Below are 23,434 nucleotides of genomic sequence, written 5' to 3'. Positions count from 1 at the left end.
ATTGAATTCTTATGCAAAATAAAGCCTGGCTTCTTGACCAATAGTTAGTAAAATTTTTAAGTTTCTCTTGGAAGAGGCAAAAGCAGAAATGGGAGACTGCCTGATAGAATTTTAAAAATACTTTGCTGTCTTGCATCCCTACCCTACCATATCTCAGCTTTCTCTTTTAAACCCTTATCCTTTTAATACACATTTCCTAATTAGCAAAGACTTCCTGGAGAATTTGCCATCTCCTTTATTCCCTAAAGTTTGATCCTGGCTAAAGCAACTAAGATCCTAAGAAGAGTTTCAAAAATGCATGCAAATTAAATTATCTTCAATATCAAGTTTTACATATTTTTGTTCTATGTATTATTGTTAATACCTTTTGAACATGTGACATTGTAATTTTGCTTGTACTAAAAAAAAATACTTTTTATACAGATGAAGTCATTAAGCCTATTGAGTGTTCCATCCCTAACTCAAACAATCGTATCTCAAAAGCAAAGTTTGTGTTGGGAGACTTCACTCCTCCTAGCTCTTCATCTTCGGGAACACCAGAGGAGCTAGATGCTGAGTATTTGTTAGAGCCAAGACCAATTGAAGAATGCTTGTCCATACTTAAAAACCCAGAGGTAAGAGTTCCACAAAACCTTTCTTTCCCCCCCCCCCCACCCCCCCCACCATTTTGGTTTCTATTATATTGGGATGGGAGGGGAAGTTGACAGAAGGAGGGCAGTGGGTTTGTGAGCTTAAAATTAATTTGAATGTGAACTTGGTTGAAGCTAGTTGTTAACAGCTGAGCTGCTGGAATTTAATGCCAATTAAAGATATGGATATTATCTGAATTGATGAAAGCTTTGAAATAAACATTTAGCCAGACTGAAATTTATGTTCTATAGTTAACAGTAACTTGTTAGTTCAATGCTAGTCTTTACCTTTCTCCCCTCTACCTGCAGAATGATTTATTGTAATTTTAAGAGTGCTTAAAATTGAACAATGTAAAGAAATGAGGTTTTTTTTTCCCCCTGCTTTTTAACAGCAAGGAGCAAAATACCTTACTGATGCTGAGGTAATTCTTTTGGTGAATGCCAAACACATTCCATCTTATAAACTAGAGAACATGATGGAAACTCCAGAGCGTGGTGTATCCATACGTCGCCAACTACTTGGTCCAAAACTCCCAGAGCCCAGTGCCCTTCAGCGTCTTCCCTACCAGAACTATGATTACTCACTGGTAAGTTAGAGCTGTCAAGATTTAAGGTTTGTAATCATAATGAATGAGACTTATTCAATGGGTGTTTCATAAATATGAAGAGTTACTGAGATTGAACATTTATATGCAATGCTATCTAAGTGAAATCCAAGTTTAACTTGCAGGTTTTTTTTTGTGAACACTTTCAACAATCCTTGGTGATGTTGAACATACTGAATTGAGATGACTATATTTTTATTATGGTTCCGCTTTATTTTTCTGTCTCCCCTTGATGAAAGCCATACAACTGCAGAACAAATATGGGAATGGAGCTAGGCGCTTGTATAACTCATTTCTAAAAGTTTGATCTTCTTCCAAACTTAGACCCTGTTAAATTATGGAACTTTAAGTTGTAATTTATTTTTCTCTGCCAGTGCTTAGAGATGTTACAGAATGCATTTTCTTTTGCATGTAATTTTCATCTCCTATCAGTGCCTAGATAACAAAGTTTTAAGAAATTTGTTTTGTTTTTAAAACAATTAATGCTATAGACCCAGCAATTCACGCAGCATCTACTGAAAGGAGAGTGGTTAATGATTTGTGTCAAAAACATTTTGTCACAACTAGGCCTTTTTTTTGTGTATCAGTCATGACCGTGTCTTTCTAAGATATGGTGATGATTTATAAAGATGGAGTTATGAATGTTGCATACATGGTTTTACAAGGTTCCTTATAGTAGGCCCATTCCGAAGATTGAGATGCATGGAATCCATGGTGAAGTGGCCATTTGGATTCAGAGTTGACTTGCCCAGGTGAGGGACTCACCTGGTTCCTCAACACCAGCTCCATAGCAAAGAAAGCCCAGCAGCGTCTCTACTTTCTGCGAAGGCTGAGGAAAGTCCATCTCCCACGCTCCCATCCTCATCACATTCTACAGGGGTTGTATTGAGAGCATCCTGAGCAACTGCATCACTCCCTGTTTCGGAAATTGCACCATCTCGTATCGCAAGACCCTGCAGCGGATAGTGAAGTCAGCTGAGAAGATCATCGGGTTCTGTCTTCCCACCATCACCGACATTTACACTACACGCTGCATCTGCAAAGCAAACAGCATTATGAAGGACCCCACGCACCCCTCATACAAACTCTTCTCCCTCCTGCTGTCTGGGAAAAGGTACCAAAGCATTCGGCCTCTCACAACCAGACTATGTAACAGTTTCTTCCCCCAAGCTATCAGACTCCTCAATACCCAGAGCCTGGACTGACACCAACTTACTGCCCTATTGTCTTGTTTATTACTTATTGTAATGCCTGCACTGTTTTCTGCATTTTATGCAGTCCTGGGTAGGTCTGTAGTGTAGGGTTTTTTTTCTGTTTTTTTTTAATGTAGGTTGGTCTAGTTTTTGTACTGTGTCCTGTAACACCGTGGTCCTGGAAAAACGTTGTCTCACTTTTACTACGTACTGTTCCAGCAGTTATGGTCGAAATGACAATAAAAGTGACGACTTGATATAGGACAGGGTAATGGTTGGCGAGATTTATTCTAGCTGGAGCTCTGGCAGTAATGTTCCACAGGGATCTGTACTGAGATCTGTGCTGTTTCTGACCTGCACTTGGTGAAAATGTGAGTGGAGGGGGGGGGGGGGGGGAGGAGAGAGGGGGTTAGCAAGTTCACAGATGATACAAAGATTGGCAATGTAGTGGATAGAGTAGAAGATTACCAAAGGATACATCGGGATACAAAGGATCAGTTGCAGGTATAGGCAGAGAAATAACACACGGAGTTTAATCTAGCCAGATATGAGGTGTTACACTTTGGAAGAGCAAATGTAAAGGGCCGGTACACTGTTAATGGCAAGATCCTTAACAGTGTTGATATATAAAGGAATCTTGGGCTCGAAGTCCATAACTGCCTGAAAGTGGCTGCACAGGTTGATAAGATGGTAAAGAAGGCATATGGCGCACTTGTCTTTTATTATTTGAGGTGTTTGGTTTAAGAATTGGGAAGTTATGCTGCAGCTTTATAAAACACTGGTTAGACCACATCTGGAATGTTGCATTCAGTTCTGGTTATAGGGAGATGTGAAGGCTTTGGAGGGAGTGCAGAATAGATGTACTGGAATGCTGCCAAGTGTTCTACAGGTTACTTAATTGTCTTTGCCACTTGTGCAGTTGCCTTCAATATGCTGGATAAGTGCTAGGTTTCTTTAGTATCTGTGCTATCTCAATATCTTTGTTTTGCTTTACTGACAGAATTTGGGCTCCCAATAAATCTGAGTCATTTTTCTTATATTTTAACTATTAATAAAGTTGACCACCTTGTAGATAACCAAGCCTGTTTCTACCCCCCCCCCCCCCCCAACCAAATGGGTTTGAACAAGTTCAATATTTTGCCAGTATGTTTTAGATTAATGGAACCCATTTTGATTTTGTTCAAAATTTGCAAGTAGCCAATTGATGTGTTTCAAATTTCTATCACCTTTGGAGAGTTAATTCCTAACTCTCAGAAAGGTCTGCATAGCTGAAGTATTCGTTTTTATCTAGTCTCCATTTATTTCAATCAGTTTACCTTGTTATGAGTGCTGAACAGACCTGATGGAAATGGGGTGCAGAGTTAACCATTCCCCCCCCCCCACCTTTGAGAACTATGAACTATTACTATAGCTATGCTGCTAATGAGGGAGAGAGATGAAGCACAGAGGCAGGAACATCTACAGATGAGAGAGAGAGACACACACACACATTTAGACAATAGACAATAGGTGCAGAAGTAGACCATTCGGCCCCTCGAGTCTGCACTGCCATTCTGAGATCATGGCTGATCATTCACTATCAATACCCAGTCCCTGCCTTGTCCCCATATCCCTTGATTCCCCTATCCATCAGATATCTATCCAGCTCCTTCTTGAAAGCATCCAGAGAATTGGCCTCCACCGTCTTCTGAGACAGTGTATTCCACACCTCCACAACTCTCTGGGAGAAGAAGCTCTTCCTCAACTCTGTTTTAAATAACTGACCTCTTATTCTCAGTCCATGCCCTCTGGTACTGGACTCTCCCAACATCTGGAACATATTTCCTGCCTCAATCCTATCAAATCCTTTAATTATCTTAAACGTTTCAATCAGATCCCCTCTCAATCTCCTCAATTCCAGTGTGTACAAGCCCAATCTCTCTGTGTAAGACAGCCCTGCCATCCCAGGAATCAACCTAGTGAATCTACTCTGCACTTCCTCGATTGCCAGAATGTCCTTCCTCAAACCTGGAGACCAAAACTGTACACAATATTCTAGGTGTGGTCTCACCAGGGCCCTGTACAAATGCAAAAGGGCATCCTTGCTCTTGTACTCAATTCCCCTTGTAATAAAGGCCAACATTCCTTTTGCCCTCTTCACTGCCTGTTGCACTTGCTCATTCACCTTCATTGACTGATGAACTCCCTTGCATTTCTCCCTTACCTAACTCTACACCGTTCAGACAATACTCTGCCCTCTTGTTCCTGCTTCCAAAGTGGATAACTTCACATTTATTCACATTGAATGACATCTGCCAATTATCTGCCCACTCACCCAGCCTATCCAAGTCTCCCTGTATTCTCCTAACGTCCTCTTCGCATGCCACTGCCACCCAGTTTAGTATCGTCAGCAAACTTGCTGATATAGTTTTCAATGCCCTCATCTAAATCGTTGACATAAATCGTAAAGAGCTGTGGTCCCAATACAGAGCCCTGTGGCACCCCACTAGTCACCTCCAGCCAGTCCGAGAAACACCCATTCACTGCTACCCTTTGCTTTCTATCTGCCAACCAGTTTTCTATCCATGTTGAAACCCTGCCCCCAATGCCATGAGCTCTGATTTTACTCACCAATGAATGCCTTCTGAAAATCTAGGTACACAACATCCACTGGCTTACCCTCATCTAACATCCCTGTTACACCCTCAAAAAACTCTTAACAGATTAGTCAAGCATGATTTGCCCATGGTAAATCCATGCTGGCTCGGCCTAATTCTATTACTGCCATCAAGATGTGCCACTATTTCGTCCTTAATAATGGACTCAAGCATCTTCCCCACGACTGACGTTAGGCTAACAGGGCGATAGTTCTCTGCTTTCTCCTTCCCTCCCTTCTTGAAAAGTGGGATAACATTAGCCACTCTCCAATCTTCAGGAACTGATCCTGAATCTAAGGAACATTGGAAAATGATTACCAATGCATCCGCAATTTCCTGAGCCACCTCTTTTAGAGCCCTCGGATGCAGACCATCTGGACCTGGGGATTTATTAGCTTTCAGTCCTACCAGTCTACTCATCACAGTTTCTTTCCTAATGTCAATCTGTCTCAATTCCTCTGATATCTTATGACCCTGGCCCATCCATACATCTGGGAGATTGCTTGTGTCCTCCCTGGTGAAGACAGATCTAAAGTATGCATTAAATTCTGTTGCCATTTCCCTGTTTCCCATAACAATTTCTCCCAATTCATTCTTCAAGGGGCCAACATTGTTCTTAACTGTCTTCTTTCTCTTCACATAGCTAAAAAAGCTTTTGCTATCCCCTTTTATATTCCTGGCTAGACTGAGCTCATACCTGATTTTTTCTCTCCGTATTGCTTTTTTAGTTAAGATCTGCTTTGTGATTTGTGCATTATGGCTCTTCCTGGATTGTTTACCTTTCGTTGCAAGGACGTTACTTTGCTCGTTAACATTCCTAAGGAGACAGCAGGAGTGGCTTGATTTGATGGATGGCTGATACCCTGTCAGTAGGGATAATAGATCGGTGTGGGGAGACACCCCTCAGACACACCAGTGGACACTGACTGAGGGTTGTGCACCTACAGGAAGGTGGGGGCTTTGTGGACCAAACCAGGAGATCGGTCAACAAAGCTCACAGTGTGACGTCAGGGCCGGTGGGGACTTGTGTGTGTGTCCACTCATGCCAGAGTGACGAGTCCACCACAGAAGAATGGTCTAGCTGAGAACGGAGGGGTCATAACCGAACGACTACAATGGAATCAGAATACAACAGAAGATTTGCTGGCTGCAGCTACTCAATCTCTTGCTCGCTGTCTCTCTTTCCAACGAATTACAACAACCACAACTACTTCAGCACATACGAACTGAACTGAACTCTATATTCTCTTATGACAATTCATTTACCCCTAGACATTGATAGAGCTTGTTTATTATTGCTTATTATTATTCCTATGCTTTTATGTTTATTATTGCTAACCTGTTTTATATGTATATTTGCTTTTTTCTTTGATACTGTATTGTGTAGTTTACTAATAAACGCCTTTAGTTTTCAGTACCACCAGACTCCAACGGATTCTTCTATTTCTGCTGGTCTGTAAATCCAGTTACGGGGTACGTAACAACCTGTTCAGTCTACTAAATCGCAAGGAAAACCTATTGGCAGGTCATGTTTATGATACCTGAGATGTATAATTGTAATGGTTTTTGGAATCTTAATTCTATCTTAATGTCTAAATTGATTAAACTTTCAGGTTATAGGAAATTGCTGTGAGAATGTCATAGGCTATGTGCCTATTCCAGTGGGAGTTGCAGGACCACTTTGTTTGAATGGGAAGGAATTCCAAGTGCCTTTGGCAACCACTGAAGGTTGTCTTGTGGCAAGCACTAACAGAGGCTGCAGAGCGATAAGTGTAAGTAGATGTAAATTGTCAGCTTTATTGCACCAGCACTGTGTAGTCGAGTACTTCCATGTGTCTGCATACTACAGTTTGAAATGTGATTTTAAGCTCAATATTTATAAAGAAATTCTCTCAATCGTAGCTTGGTGGTGGAGCGTGGAGTTGTGTGATTGCGGATGGAATGACAAGAGGACCAGTTGTGAGACTTCCTACTGCGCGCGAGGCTGCAGCTGTCAAATTATGGTTGGAGAGCTCTGATGGTTTCCGTATTATAAAGGAGATGTTTGATAGTACTAGCAGGTAAAATTTTACATATCTGTAAATTAGTGTATATCTTAAAGCAGCCACTGGCTTTTTTCTTTGTCCCAATGAAATGGTAAACTGAGCCACCCCACTTAGTTCCATTTTCTCCATCCCCATGTTTTCCCACAGCTTTGACACTGGATAGCACTGTCATTGTGTCACAATCGCATTTTCCACCATTGATTGTCACTCCATTCTTTCAGTGAAGGTATGGTGAACTGCTGGTGGTGCTGTTTTTGGATAATGCATTTTAACTGAGGCACCATTTAACAATTGGTGTGGTTTTGGTATTTTAGCTAATGTGTACACTTTAAGTAACATCACTTAAAGACAATTATAATAAACGTTGCTGTTTTGAGCGTCTTGTGGGCAAGCCTGCTGCTATATTTCAACATGATTGTACTTATGAAGTACTTCGGGGTATCCAGAGGTTCTGGAAAAGCACCATACAAATTCATGAGTGTATCTTTATTCCCATCCAGCTGAGTGGTCTTAGCTTCTCAGTGGAAAACTTTTGAACTAATTGGAGAAATGTTAAAATAAATGATAATATATAATATAATACAATACAAGAGGCACAAGACTATAGATGCTGGAATCAAGAGTAAAAAAAATGGTCAGAATTCAACATCTGTGGAGGGAACTGGACAGTTGACAGATCTTTCATCTGGACTGGGAATCTGTGATGCTGCCTGGCCCTCCAGTTCCTCCAGCACCTTGTTTTTTTGCTTAACAAAATATTGAGTAGCTAACATAGTTATTGTATTTTGAACCTCTGCACATTTATATGTTTCACTTTTTTTTATTTAAAAAAAAATAAGAATTACAACTTGTTCTTGTCCTGTTATGCAGGTTTGCCCGGCTTCAAAAGTTGCAGATTGGCCTTGCTGGTCGTAACCTTTATATCCGCTTTCAGTCCAAGACTGGAGATGCCATGGGCATGAACATGATCTCAAAGGTGGGTACATGTTTCCAGTAATTATAGACAGGTGGGACAAAATGAGTGAAAAGACAGTACTGCCTAGAAAATGATACAAACAGTGAGCTATTTCATGAGATAAAATGAGTAACATCACTTGATATTTATCACAAAATTGCTTGCAGTTTTATATTTCTAGTCCCCTTTAACTCCTTCATTTGGTTTTTGGCACCACAGTGTGTGGCGGTTAGTGCTGGTGTGAAACCTGCAGTTTTCCCACCCTGTCCACATGCCTCAATGTGGTTCCTTCAATATCACAAAGATTTGCTGGCTAACGGGTTAATAGGCCTCTGTAAATCTCCCCTAGTGCAGAAGGGTAGCAGGAGAATCAGGAGTTGATTGGCATGTCAGAGAATAAGCTGCAGAGGTAAAATGAGAGAACGGGACTGATGATCAGACTCTGTTTCTCTCTCACTGGGTAAGAAAATATGGTGACAGAGGCTCAATCAAATGTCAACGTTTTTATTTGTCTTTACGTTAAGGCATTTCAGTCTCTTTTTGCACTGCATCAGCTGAAGGTGGATAGACACATTTAATACCACTTCCAGTTCCTGTAGTCAAACCAGGTCAGAAATACAGTGATATGTCAGTTTCTTTTATATAAATAAAAAAGAATAAGTTGAAGACCCTTCATCTGCAGCAGCAGAATTCTTGGGCTGTGGGAAACATAGGAGGTTTGGGGGGTGGGGGGAGAAAATGCTAGAAATGTCAGTAGGTGAAGAAAAGCAGTTAATGTTTCTGATAAAAGAACTAATAAAATCTTTGAGCTAAGAGACCAACATTTCCTACCTGAGTATTTGAGCTATTTTATTTTTAAGTGGCAACTTGCATATAATTTTCCAGCCTTTTCAATTCTTTCTTCCTACCATTTTGGAGTTTTTCATTGGCTCTGCTTTATCTACTGTCTCTGTGGTATCTTGGATTCAAGTTTAAGGAACCATTTAGAGCTGTGAGACTTTACTGTGATTAAAGTGGATGTAAAGCAATTCTTTTGCCTCTGTCCTACATTTGAACGTGTCTTTCCCTGCATCCCTTTCCTCACTGATTTTTTTTTTTCTTTTTTTTAGGGCACAGAAAAGGCTCTTCTCAGACTGCAGGAACAGTTTCCATTTATGCAGATACTTGCAGTTAGTGGTAACTACTGCACTGACAAGAAACCTGCTGCGATTAACTGGATTGAAGGAAGGGGCAAATCTGTTGTCTGTGAAGCAGTCATTCCAGCTAAAGTAGTACAAGAGGTACATCACATCTGTTGGTATTTTTCCATTAAAGAAGCTTTACTATCCTAATTATACACTCGTTTAACTAATTTTGTACATATTTCACATTTCCGAAGTGAAATTTTCAAAATCAGTTTGGTTTGTTTTCTTTACTTTAGGTATTGAAAACCTCAACACATTCTCTTATTGAAGTCAATATCAACAAAAACCTTGTAGGCTCAGCCATGGCTGGAAGTCTTGGTGGTTACAATGCACACGCTGCAAATATCGTCACTGCTATTTATATTGCATGTGGCCAGGTGGGTGCATTGATCCTTGTTTATACTGGCTTTTTTTCCTGGTAATTGTATGCTACTTTTTCATATTTAATTTTAAAATTATTATTCATTGAAAACTTAACATTCATTGAAGCCGTGGTTTCAGTGTTCACATTAGGATTATTTGTTTTGAAGTATACTTCAGAGTAGAGGTTCTCGGTTTGGAGGAGTTGGCTTGCCTCTAATAGTACAAGTGGTTTATAAAACAGCATAGAATCTTCTAATAGCATAGTTACTTAGCCCAATTTTACTTTCCTTTTTTCCAAGTAATAAATTATTATAAATTTAGTAATTACTTGAGTGGAGTGGTTTTGTACAGTCTGCTATCTTAATAATTCATTTGTGGGGAACTGCATTGCTCAGAGCCCATCTTGTAATAATCATTTCAGCATACTAATGTAGGAGCAGCAGAACAGGCTGAAGTGACTAAATAGCCCACTTGTTTTCATGCCGCTAAGCCTTACATTTCCATATTTTGTTTTACCTTCAATGACAAAATCATTTCCTTGGATGCCATCTGGTTTGCCCCTTTTGTTTCCTCTGGTGATTTTCAAACTGCCACCAAAAGCCACCATCTTTCTGGTTGGTATTATAATGAATGCAGGCATTTTTTTTTAATGACTAGTCCTTTGAAGACATTTTGATAGCTTGAAACAACCTTAAGTTTGAAAACCATTAGATTCATAATTCTGCATTGTACTCACTGTGTTGCACTGCCCTGCACTATATATAGCTTATAAAGGAGTGCAAAATACTTATGTGTTAAGTCACGCAATTGATTCTTCAAACATCTATGAACTGGCAATCTGAGAGGGCTAGGATGTTGCTATTCTTGAATATAATGTCTTGATGTTAAAGCCTATTCATCCTGCCCTTATCATTTTGCTGATGCAGATACCAATATTATCTACAAATTTAAATTGATATTTTGTTTCCCTTATGAACGCTTCAGGATCCAGCCCAGAATGTTGGTAGTTCAAATTGTATTACATTAATGGAATCAACTGGCCCTGATAATGAAGATCTGTACATCAGTTGCACTATGCCATCCATAGAAGTAGGTACTGTTGGTGGAGGGACCAACTTGCGACCACAACAAACCTGCCTGCAGGTGAGCATTTGTATAGGGTAAATATTTCTACACAATTGTATCCTTTTGACTTAAGAATATCATTATCAACTAAGCTGAGAGAAGGTTCTTGATTTTTGGAAGGAGTATTCCAAAAGTTTGGGTAGCAGGGTGAAGATGCATCTGTACCAAAGGAGGTGGAAGGTGCTCCTTTCCTCCACTAGCCTGCAGGAAATCCTTTGGACAAGGTGTAGCGCCTGCTTCACCCCCTGATCAGGGTTGTATGAAGCCATGGGAGCAGGTGGTGGGTGAGTGTATGAGCAGCTGGTGCATATCACAAGTCCTGTTTACATGACCACTGAAGCCAAGCAGACAATCTCTGAAGAACATTGATAACTGCTAGGGTCACCAGTCTTTTATAGACACTGCCCAGAAGAAGACGATGGCAAACAATTTTTGTGGAAAAATTTGCCAAGAATAATCATGGTCACCATGATCACCTATGTCATGCACTAAGGTACCATAGTGATGATGGTGATGATTCCAAAAGCATCATTTAATTGTACATTTGAAGCAAATGGAGAAAGCAACATTCTTAAGGAATAAAAATTGATATTCGTAGTATTGATATTTAAACATTCTAAAAATAGCCCATGGACATGGGTGCTTTGGCAAATTTGGCAACTGATGCTCATAGCCAGAGGTCCCTTGGGTTATTAATTGACTATATATTTTGCTGTTCCGACTTGTATGGATGTCAGTGGCATGGGATAACTGTTGATCAAGACGGGAAATATTTCCAGCTATTTGAGTAGTGACATGAAAACTGACATATACACAGTGAGGTAAATAGAGCTTTGGTTTACCATCTGATCCAAGTGATAGCATCAATGATTATGTTATTAAGCACATCATGAAATGGACTTAAATCTATCATTTAAAATTGCACAAGTCAACTATACTAATGCTGTGCAACAGTACGTACTACTACAATGCATTTTTGGACCACTAATATGCATTAGTGGCGGACCTATCGATTTGCAGAAAGAGAGCTTTGCACAGGTCGGGGAGAAGAGTTTTAAAAAGGAGCATTTCACAGGGCTCGGCTTATTAGTGGTGGACCAATCTATTCGAGATTCATTAGCAGGAGCAAATAAAATTAAAGCAGGGTCAAAGCAGAGTGGCCATTGTAGGAGTAGAAACTTGAGGCTTTGGCAAGGAGGCACAGGTAAATAGCAGATAAGGCTTTGGTAGCGTTTGAATGAAAAGTCACTAAATTACAGCTAATTGAATAAAGTAGGGATGATGCAGGGTCAGATGATGTGCTGTATCTGCATGATGTGGGAGCAGGTAAACTCCATTGTAGTTCCTGGTGACCACATCTGCAGCAAGAGTTGGCTGCTCGAGGAACTCTGGCTCAAAGTTGATGACCTGGAATCTGAGCTTCAAACACTGTGGTACATCAGAGAGGGGGTGAGTTACCTGGATTCCCTGTTTCAGGAGGTAGTAACACCCATTAGATTTGCAGCCTCAAATTTGGTGTGTGGTCAGGGACAAGAGGGTGTGACTGCGAGTGAGGCAGGTAGTGGGATTCAAGAGTGCTGGAGAAGCCTCAGTCCTTGAGCTTGTTCAACAAATCTGAGGTTCTTGCTTCCTGTGTGGATGAGAGTGGGGGCTGTAGGAAGAATAAGCAACCTAACTGTTGCACCGTAGTTCAGGGAGCCATTCAAGAGGGGGGAGAGAAGAGAAATGTAGTGATAGTTGGGCATATAGTCGGGGGAAAAGACAAGAGTTCTCTGTCATGAGGATGGTGCGTCCTGAAGATTGTGTTGCCTGCCTGGTGCCAGGGTTCGAGACATCTTATTTGACCTGCAGAGGAATTTGCAGTGGAAACAGAAAGATCAAGTGGGTTCATGAGGGTACCGGCAACATGGGTAGAATGGGGAAAGGGGTTCTGCTGAAGGAATTTGAGTAGCTAGGGACTAAATTGAAGAGCAGAACCAAAAAGGAGATAATCTCTGGATTACCACCTGGGCCATGTGCAAATTGGTATAGGGTCAAGAAGATTAGAGAGTTAAATGCATGGCTCTAGGATTGGTGTGGGAGAAGTGGGTTTGAATTCATGGGAAATTGGCACCAGTATTGGGGAAGGAGGGAGCTGTACCAATGGGATAGGCTCCACCTGAACTCTGATGGGACCTGGATCATAGTGAATCACATAACTAGGGCTGAAGATAGGGCTTTAAACTCAATAGTAGGGTGGATTCAATAGATTGAAGAAGTTTGGATAAAGTTTTTTTTAAAAAGTGTGAATGAAGATGAAGAAAAAGCAAAAGGTAAAAAAGAGAAAGATTTGTAAAGCACAAGGAGTGTAAGGACACTTTATCTGAATGCCCATAGTATTCGAAATAACATAAGGGAACTTTTGGCACAAATCTGTACAAAGGGATATAAGTTAGTGGTCATGACACATCAAAGGTTGGTTTGCAGCCGGTTATCAAGAAGGCAAATGGAATGTTGGCTTTCATTGCTGGAGGGATTGAATTTAAGAACGGGGAGGTTATGCTGCAGCTGTACAGGGTACTGGTGAGGCTGCACCTGGAGTACTGCATGTGATCTTATGATGTTTTCTTGATAACATGGGACAAGCTGCAAATTGTTTAGCTTAGAAATCCATATTTTATGGTATAGTTTGTTTTGTGGTAATACTCAGGCTGTATGGAATTACCCTCACACTTAAACATCCCATGTGTTTAAGTAGAATTCCAGTCCATTTATATTTGTACACTTCTATTTTTGCAGCAAGTTCTGCAGTATCTTGATACAGTAATTGCAATGTTTTGGGATGGGAGGAGTGATTCTGTATCACAGATTGCAGGTATTAAAATAACTCAAATACAGACTGTCAAGTGTATAGTCTTGGACATGTGCTCATCCATTAATGACTAATCAAGTTATGCAAACTTGGAAGTCTGCAGTTACAGATGGTGTTCAGCTCCTATCCAGCGGTGAGGAAACAGTTGGAAAACAGATATGTCCAACATTTTTTTTGTATTGCTTGTAGATGCTTGGTGTTCAGGGTGCAAACAAGGAGGCACCTGGTGAAAATTCACGTCAATTGGCGGAGATTGTTTGTGGGACAGTAATGGCGGGTGAGCTCTCTCTCATGGCAGCTTTGGCAGCAGGACATCTGGTGAAGAGCCATATGATCCACAACAGGTAGTTTGATTCTTGTCACATTTTATTCTTGTGTAGAAACAAAAAATCATTTAATTCCTCTTAATCCCTTCCTGTACTGAAAAGGGACTTAACAAATGTATCCTTTGATGCCTTTGTTCAGGTCATTTGTACACAGCTGTGAAAAGTTGAGTGCCAGCACTGATCCTCATCTATTACATGCAAGCCAGAAGACCTTTTTTTCCGCCATTTCCCGTTTAAGTTAGCCAGCTAGTCTTCTATCCATATTAGTGTTATTTCAAATTTTAATGCTCAATTATTTTTGATGATTCAACTCTGACATTTGTAGCTACTTCATGGGACTCCAATAAATTGATCAAATCTGATTCCCCTTTCACGAAGCCATTTTGCATGGGTACGGGTGGCCCCCCATTTTTCAAACTTTTACTCAGCTTTCAAGTTCAACCTTCCAATGAGAATCACTTCACACCTTTCCAGGCTAAACTCCATCTGCCTCTTATCAGCCTAACTTTCCATCTGGTCAATGTCCCATAGTAATCTATGACAACCTACACTATCCACAACACCACCAACCTTTGTCATCTGTAACTTACTAACCCAATTTTCTATTTCCTCTTCTGTCATTTATTAAAATCGCTATAGAGAAAGGGGGTCCAAGAACTGATCCCTGCATAACACTACTGGTCACTGAATTCCAGGGAGAATGTGTCCACTTACTAAAACCCTCTACCTTCTGTGAGCAAACTAAATCTGAATCCACACAAGTAAATTTTCCTGGATTCCATGCTCTTGACTTTCTCTTAGCCTATCATGTGGAACCTTATTGAAGGTCTCAAGCTTTTGATTTCTCATCATTGCTGATTTAGTTAATCTCTGTAGAGTAATTGTTGGAGTTACCAGGTTGCTTGAACAAAATTGAATACCTAGCAATGATCTAATTCAATGCCAGAAGAGTCTATTTGAATAGATGCGGAATTATACTAAAGCTCAATATCTCATTATTGAGTTGTCCGTAAAATTTAATGGTTTGTTGAAAAAGAAATTAGAAGGTACTTGAAATTTTGAATAAGTAGGCCATAAAGGAAACACTATCACTTAGAATCAAGGAATAAAGGTTGTTAATTGGTTCAAATAAACACAAGATGCACTGTCATCTTGGTCTGTAAGTTGAACCTATTGGTATGCAAAAATCAGCTTTGTCAATTTTAACTGATACAATTATGCAAAGTTATTCACACAGCTATCCATTAATCTGGTTTCTGCAGGTCGAAGATCAACCTTCAGGATGTCCCTGGCAGCTGTACAAAGAAAGCAGCTTGATCACTACAAGATTACAACCTGGAGGCTAACTGTAAAGACAAACATTTGGATATTCGAAAGTTGTTTTGGATTTTTCCCTTGTCTATGTGAGGGGACAGTTCAGTTTTCAGGATTGCTGATATGTTGTCATATCAGTCTAGGCAAAAGCAGCATTGATTGGACGTGAATTAACACTCAAAGTTCAGAGGTGGTACAAACTCAAACTATACAGTCGTGCATAGGAATATCACGTGAATGTACAGTGAAAGGAGTTGCAAATAATGGACCTTGTGAACGTTTGTTATCCCTACATATTTATACAGTCTTAAGACAGTTTCCTCGGACTTCGCGTAATTTTCTCAGAAACTTAAGTTATTCATATTTTTGAAATAGGCTTTATTTCAAAACTTAAATGACTTGTGGGTTACAAGAAAAGATTATTGGAAGGAATATAGTAACAACATTTAATTAGAAGTAACATGGTTATAGACAGTATTCCTCTCTGTTCTGGTGTGGGGTTAACTGTCATAAAATGTCAGGTACTTGACGTTTTCAAAATCAGTCTTGAAAAATTTCATGATGTACTGCCCAACATTGCTTAATGCAATACATTCAGAAGAAGGGAATGTTGTGATGAAATGAAAATCAAATAGGATTATTATTTTTTTTCAGAGCTTCATCCATTCTAACCCATCATACAATATAATCCCAAACATACTCTGTGCCTACTGGTTTCGAGCATCATTGGTAGCATATGGCAAAATCAAATGTATTGTTTCATGTACTGTCAGTCTCAAAAGTTAAAGCACTTTTCAACTGAAAAACTACTATATATAAAAGGTGCCAAGTTTTCAGTAATAATGTATTTCAGCTTCTCCATCTCACTTTAACTCTATCCAGTGTCCACCAGTTAACTGAATTAACATATTAGTTTATTGAATGGATGTTAGAGACTGATCTGAATAGACAAAATTATATTCCAACAACTTCTGCCCCAAATTTACTGACACTTTACATGTATATAAACAAAACCAGAAACACTCTCCCACCATTACCACCTTCTCACCTGTAAACTGCAGCTCCTACATAATTTTAGCGCATCGGTGCTAGCAGACTACAAAATTAAGCTACAAAGTTCAGGCACAAAATCTGCCATTTTAATGCATTAAAAATAAATCTGTATGAACTGATAACTGAAGCTTTGACCTGACTGTTCAGGCACAATGGAATAACTAGTGGAGTTGCTGCCTTGCACTGCCAGAGACCCAGATGTAGTTCTGATCTTGAGTGCAGTCTGTACAGAGTTTTCATGTTCTCCTAGGATTTACTTCAACATCCCAGATCCCTGCAGTGTTGGAGGTTATTAGCCCTGTAAATTTGTCCCTAGTATGTAAGTAAATGGTAGAATTTGAGGGAAGTTAGTAATAAAAGAGAATGGGATTAATGTAACAGTGTAAATAGATGGTTGGCACACTCTGGGCTGAACAGTGTGGTTGATCCTATTGTGATGGCTTCACATTAAATACTCATGTATAGATTAATGATAAAGGACAACAGCAAAACTTTAATTTTCTCAGTGTTTCAATTTTTCCATTTCAGCACTTGTTCACGAGACAGAGGCTTTCTGTATAACTCACTTAAAAAGTAGAAATTTTGATGCAATTTGGTGGATATGGTTTTAGGAAATTTTGATCCTGTGTATATATAGGTCCCACTGCACGTGAACTATATCATGTTTAATGATAACAATTCTCGTAATATGACACACCTTGTTGCCTTTTCCTACTAATATTAAGTATACATCCCCAGTTGGATATAATCAACTCCATAATTTTATAGAAACTGATCAGTGAAAACATTCCATTCAGCAAGCTGAAATGGTTTAAGGTTTGTGCATGATGTAACTTTTTTCCTTGCGCTGCTGTGTTTCTGAGCCAGTGAACGAGTTCCTTTTGACTATGGTCCTCTTGGTACAATAGAATTTCAACATATTTTTGTTAACCTTGGTGGGTATTTTCAAACTGTCCCGCTAGTGCACTGAGACAAGATACACTTACATTTATGTTTCCTCTCAAGACTACACTGAGTTCACCTAATTCTCTTGCCAGCTTTGCAACAATTGACCCATTGTACAGAACAGAAGATTTATTTTTCATCCAAATAATCTTACCAGTGATCTCTTTTTTTTTAAAGAGTGCATTATTCTACCCATTAGCAAATGGTTCTTAATCAAACGTAAATAACTTAACATTTTTGACATGCAATTTTAGTGTAAAGTACATTAATTTTATTTATATAATATTTACTTGAAAAACAATAGCTAGCTATTCAGTAACCAAGTAAGTAAAGTTCTCAGCCACCTGCTTTCCTTCTAGCATTTGTCCAGCAGAAGTTTTTGCAATGCAGTTGCTGAAGCGACTGTCCTTTATTTTGTCAGATATTTATAGAACTGCTTAATACACAAGTCAGCTGACAAAAGATTTAGCTGTGAAATGCAAGCAAAAATTCATTTCTTAGTGGGAAAAGATGCATCTAACCCTCCCCCCCCCCCCCCCCCCCCCCACATGCACTTCACACTCTTTCAGCAGTGCTCCTGAATGAATATCAACTCTCATGGCTAATTTCCTCAAAACTGCTCTTTGAACAATAGATGTTATTTGTAACTGGCTTCTGGTGACCACCAGTGTTGTATACTGTCTATTGAATCTCGAACGTTTATCATTTGCTTGAAATTGGATCTAACGTGAATATACTGTGATGTATTTATATTGTACATTTTCTTATTAATGAAATGACAGCTTCTGTTATTAAAGCTCAAATCAAAGTAAATATTTTCATAGTGCATATATATTCATTTGTTTATAAAATAGGTATTTTCAGTTTCCATGTGCATAGCATATTAACTTTCTCTCCTAATAATCATTAAATATTGCACAAGATAGAGGTAAAACTCATTGATGAAGGTTAAACTAGAGAAATTTGAAGATCTTCTGGCTTGCCTGTATATCTTTGTTGCTTTATTTATCCATGAGTTGTAGTAAGATTGGTCATCCTCTGACACATGAAGCAACAAGCTTCTCCATGCTCATGGCTCTGGTAGAAGAGAAACTTAAAACATTCAAACAGACAAACGTGGGGAAATTAAGTCTTCTCTGCAGCCCTGTTGTTGCAGGTCTCTACTTGAAACATCAACCATTCATCTATCTTATTGAGGTTGCTTGGCCTGTGAATTCAGACAGGGAGTGTGTTTTTCTACCCCTCTTTCCCCCCCCCCTCCCCGGCAATCCTCTGCCTATATGCCATGACTTAAATTATGTAACTTTTGTTTTTATTTGGCCATCAGCTGCTGTATTCCCCAAATTAATTCGCCCAAATTTGCAGCATTTTCCCTTATTTGTGATGACAGTAAATTTAAGATGGGGCCAATGCCCCAAATAAATATTTGGTCTGCAATTGTTTAGACTCTTGGCAATTGAATTCAGCATGCTCACCAAAACAGTAGTCTGATAATTAATTAATTTGAGGAATTGTAGATTCAGTTATCATCGAAGGTCAATGCTTTTGAGCACGAGAGAGTGGCAATGTTGTTGGGGATGAAGATGCCTTTCTTGGCCCATAGAAATTAATCAAATGGAAGTCTGTGATATATTTCTGTACAGTATGTAAATGATTTGTTAGCAATTTTGCATCTGAATAATAAAATTGTGAATGAATAATGTGTGTTTTTTTTAAATTGACTCCCTTGTTTCAAGTTTGTGTCCTGTAACTTGAAGTACGAGCTTGGCAATAGTCTACCTTGAGATACAGTACACATCCTGCAGACCAATTCAGTTATCATCTGGAGAAGATAATCATAATTAGTTTTTCAAGTAGAGAAAATCAGGATGTCATTTAGGATACATTAAAGAAAAAAAATGAACAGAAGTGACAAAGGAATGCTATTTTTTAAATATAGCAATTGAAAGCTGGGAGGATGGTAAGTGGTATGTTAGTTATGGAGAATAAAAGACTAATTTTAAGAAGTCCTTGTTTTCTGAATGACCCATAATTTAATATTGATTGCCAGTTGAATACTAATACTGTAGAAAATGTTCAGGTTTATCTGTACCTCTCATAATTTTGTATATCTCATTTATATCAAGACTTTTGCCTTCTCCACTTTAGGGAGCCTGGATTGTTCCTCTTAATCTTGTAAGTGAAGCTCCATTCAATTACTATATTGGAGAATCTCCTCAGCACTCTCTCCAGAATACTGTGTTCTTCCTATAGTTTTGCAAGTAGAACTATACAACTGTAGCCTAAAAATATTTTGTGAACAATTCCTATCTTGAGTGAACTGCACCTTTATTCATTTACTGGGTGATGGGAGGATTGAAGATGACAAATATGATTTTACAGAGTCACTGAGACTATTTCATTCAATAACAGGAATTACAGATAATAGTGAAGCGAATAATTCAGTTGCAGTTTACAACCAAGACTGTAGGCTGGATAATGGGACTACAATTTATTCACAAACTGCCACTTGTATGTAATAATTTTGGGAAGAGTAATTGGATAGGGACATTGATGGGGGGGGGGGTTGCTGATGTGTCAATTGAAATCAGGGTTCTGTGAAAGGGATGGGACTGGGTGATGGAACATAACTCATGTTATGTATCCCTAGGGTTCATAATTTCTGTGGACTATCACTTTAAAATGGCGGGAGAATGAGACTGGCTTTTGGATACTGTTAGAGACATGAATGCTCAGAAGATTGATGTTATGGTTTCTCTACAAGTTGTTTACCTTTCCACAAGGACATTTGCCTGCTTGTAAAGTTCTTACAGAGGGTGGAGCAGGTTGATGGACAGCTGGTGTCCAACATGTGGAGATAAAAACCAGGTCTGCTGATACATAGACACGGGTTTGGACGCTGAACAAGCTTTGTTGCACCCACAGGAAGGTGGGGTTTTTGCAGGATCGATTTGGGAAATAGATCATTGGCTCTAGCAGTGTGAAAAGGTGCGACCAGTGGGGAATTATTGGTGTGTCCACCCTCACCTGGGTGATAACACGTATGACTGTCCTTTAATGATGGAATTATGGCCATAGTTGGTGACTTTAAAGGAAGAGAAGAGGGCATAAAAAGGTTTGAAACATAAGAAACCTAGTGACAAAGAGGTCATTGTCTGGACTCTCCTCTGTAGCCCGTAAGGGTGAGTTTGAGTTCCATTCAAATACAAAGGTGTGACTGTCACGTAGTTAATCCACACTGCTAAAAATCCTGCCATTAACCCTGTACTCAGCTTTCAAGCTCAAGCATCACTTCACACTTTTCCAGACTTAACTCCATCTGCCTCTTATCAGTCTAACTTTCCATCCAGTACAACCTATGCTATCCACAACACCACCAACTTTTGTCATCTGTAACTTACTAACCCAACTTTCTATTTCCTCTTATGTCATTTATTAAAATCGCTATAGAGAAAGGGGGTCCAAGAATTGATCCCGGCATAACACTACTGGTCACTGAATTCCAGGGAGAATGTGTCCACTTACTAAAATCCTCTACCTTCTGTGAGCAAACTAAATCTGAATCCACACAAGTAAATTTTCCTGGATTCCATGCTCTTGATTTTCTCTTAGCCTACCATGTGGAACCTTATTGGGAGTGGGTTCTCTGGTGATTACCACTTGTGTGTTACCCTTGGTTGGGTGTGGTAGACAATAGACAGTAGGTGCTGGAGTAGGCCATTCGGCTCTTCTAGCCAGCACTACCATTCACTGTGATCATAGCTGATCATACACAATCAGTACCCTGTTCCTGCCCTTTCCCTATATCCCTTGACCCCGCTATCTATAAGAGCTCTATCTAACTCTCTCTTGAATGCATCCAGAGACTTGGCCTCCACTGCCTTCTGGGGTAGAGCATTCCACATATCCACCACTCTCTGGGTGAAAAAGTTCTTCCACATCTCTGTTCTAAATGGCCTACCCCTTATTCTTAAACTGTGGCCTCTAGTTCTGGACTCATCCATCAGCGGGAACATGCTTCCTGCCTCTAGTGTGTCCAATCCCTTAATAATCTTATATGTTTCAATCAGATCCCCTCTCATCCTTCTAAATTCCAGAGTATACAAGCCCAGTCGCTCCAATCTTTCAACATATGACAGCCCCGCCATTCCAGGAATTAACCTTGTGAACCTACGCTGCACTCCCTCAATAGCAAGAATGTCCTTCCTCAAATTTGGAGACCAAAACGGCACACAATACTCCAGGTGGGGTCTCACCAGGGCAGCTGCAGAAGGACCTATATTCAATTCCTCTTGTTATAATGGCCAGCATGCCATTATCTTTCTTCACTGCCTGCTGTACCTGCATGCTTGCTTTCATTAACTGATGTACAAGAACACCTAGATCTCATTGTACTTCCCCTTTTCCTAACTTGACTCCATTTAGACAGTAACCTGCTTTCCTGTTCTTGCTACCAAAGTGGATAACCTCACATTTATCCACATTAAACTGCATCTGTCATGCATCTGCCCACTCACCCAACCTGTCCAAGCCACCCTGCATTCTCATAACATCCTCCTGACATTTCACACTGCCACCCAGCTTTGTGTCATCAGCACATTTGCTAATGTTACTTTTAATCCCTTCATCTGAATCATTAATGTATATTGTAAACAGTTGCGGTCCCAGCACCGAACCTTGTGGTACCCCACTGGTCACAGCCTGCCATTCCAAAAGGGACCCATTAATCACTACTCTTTGTTTCCTGTCAATTTTCAATCTACGTCAGTACTTTGCCCCCAATACCATGTGCCCTAATTTTGCCCACTAATCTCCTATGTGGGACTTTATCAAAAGCTTTCTGGAAGTTCAGGTACACTACATCCACTGGCTCTCCCTTGTCCATTTTCATAGTTACATCCTCAAAAAACTCCAGATTAGTCAAGCATGATTTTCCCTTCATAAATCCATGCTGACTCGGACTGATCCTTCTATTGCTATCCAAATGTATCATAATTTCCTCTTTTATAATTGACTCCAGCATCTTTCCCACCACTGACATAAGGCTAACCGGTCTATAATTCCCTGTTTTCTCTCTCCCTCCTTTCTTGAAAAGTGGGACAATATTAGCCACCCTCCAATCAGCAGGAACTGTTCCTGAATCAATAGAACATTGGAAAATGATTACCAATGCGTCCATCATTTCTAGAGCCACCTCTTTAAGTACCCTGGGATGCAGACCATTAGGTCCCAGGGACTTATCAGCCTTCAGACGCAACAGTCTATCCAACACAGTTTCTTGCCTAATATAAAATTCCTTCCGTTCGTCCTTTACCCTAGTTCTTTGGCCACTATTACATCTGGGAGATTGTTTGTGTCTTCCCTAGTGAAGACAGTTGCAAAGTACCTGTTCAACTCATCTGCCATTTCCTTGATCCCCATAATAAATTCACCCGTTTCTGTCTTCAATGGCCCAATTTTGGTCTTAACTATTTGTTTGCTATTCACATATCTAAAGAAGCTTTTACTATCCTCCTTTATATTCTTGGCTAGTTTATCTTTGTACCTCATTTTTTCTTGGCGTATTGCCTTTTTTGCTATCTTCTGTTGCTCTTTAAAAGCTTCCCAGTCCTCCGGTTTCTCGCTCATCTTTGCTATGTTATCCTTCTTCTCTTTTATTTTTATACTGCCCTTTACTTCCCTCGTCAGCCACAGCCACCCCTTATTCCCCTTAGGATCTTTCTTCCTCTTTGGAATAAACCGATCCTGCACCTTCTGCATTATTCTCAGAAATACCTGCCATTGTTGTTCCACTGTCTTCCCTGCTAGGGTATTGTTCCATTGAACTTTGGCCAGCTCCTCCCTCATAGCTCCATAGTTCCCTTTGTTCAACTGTAATACTGACACATCCGATTTTCCCTTCTTCTCAAATTGTAGGTTAAAACATATCATATTATGGTCACTACCTCCTAATGGTTCCTTTACCTTGAGGTCCCTGATCAAATCCGGTTCATTGCACAATACTAAATCTAGAATTGCCTTCTCCCTGGTAGGCTTCAGTACAAGTTGTTCTAAGAATCCATCTCGGAGGCACTCCACAAACTCCCTTTCTTGGGGTCCAGTACCATTCTGATTCTCCCAGTGTAACAGGTGACAGGGTTAGGGTTGTCTTGGGTTGAGTTCTTGGCATTCTCAAAGGGGAAGGTGAGCAATCAAAAGTCTTGCCTCCAT

At 39.9% G+C, this 23,434-nt stretch overlaps 1 protein-coding gene across 1 annotated transcript in view; it reads left to right on the top strand.

Annotated features, from left to right (window-relative positions):
• The window catches only part of hmgcra (3-hydroxy-3-methylglutaryl-CoA reductase a), a 43,418-nt gene extending 24,501 nt beyond the window's left edge, over positions 1 to 18,917 (top strand). The window contains exons 11-20 of the mRNA XM_059974532.1: positions 424 to 614; positions 1,022 to 1,216; positions 6,677 to 6,835; positions 6,966 to 7,123; positions 7,979 to 8,084; positions 9,173 to 9,343; positions 9,484 to 9,624; positions 10,595 to 10,753; positions 13,776 to 13,930; positions 15,175 to 18,917. Coding sequence (XP_059830515.1) covers positions 424 to 614; positions 1,022 to 1,216; positions 6,677 to 6,835; positions 6,966 to 7,123; positions 7,979 to 8,084; positions 9,173 to 9,343; positions 9,484 to 9,624; positions 10,595 to 10,753; positions 13,776 to 13,930; positions 15,175 to 15,229 — 1,490 coding nt within the window. The 3' untranslated portion in view covers positions 15,230 to 18,917. The remainder of the gene's footprint in view (positions 1 to 423; positions 615 to 1,021; positions 1,217 to 6,676; positions 6,836 to 6,965; positions 7,124 to 7,978; positions 8,085 to 9,172; positions 9,344 to 9,483; positions 9,625 to 10,594; positions 10,754 to 13,775; positions 13,931 to 15,174) is intronic.
• The last annotated feature ends 4,517 nt before the right edge of the window (positions 18,918 to 23,434 follow it).

This window comes from Hypanus sabinus, chromosome 7, assembly GCF_030144855.1.
Source record: "Hypanus sabinus isolate sHypSab1 chromosome 7, sHypSab1.hap1, whole genome shotgun sequence".
NCBI lineage: Eukaryota > Metazoa > Chordata > Chondrichthyes > Myliobatiformes > Dasyatidae > Hypanus > Hypanus sabinus.
The sequence above is the reverse complement of the archived record's forward strand: the minus strand, read 5'-3'. Positions and strand labels throughout refer to the sequence as shown.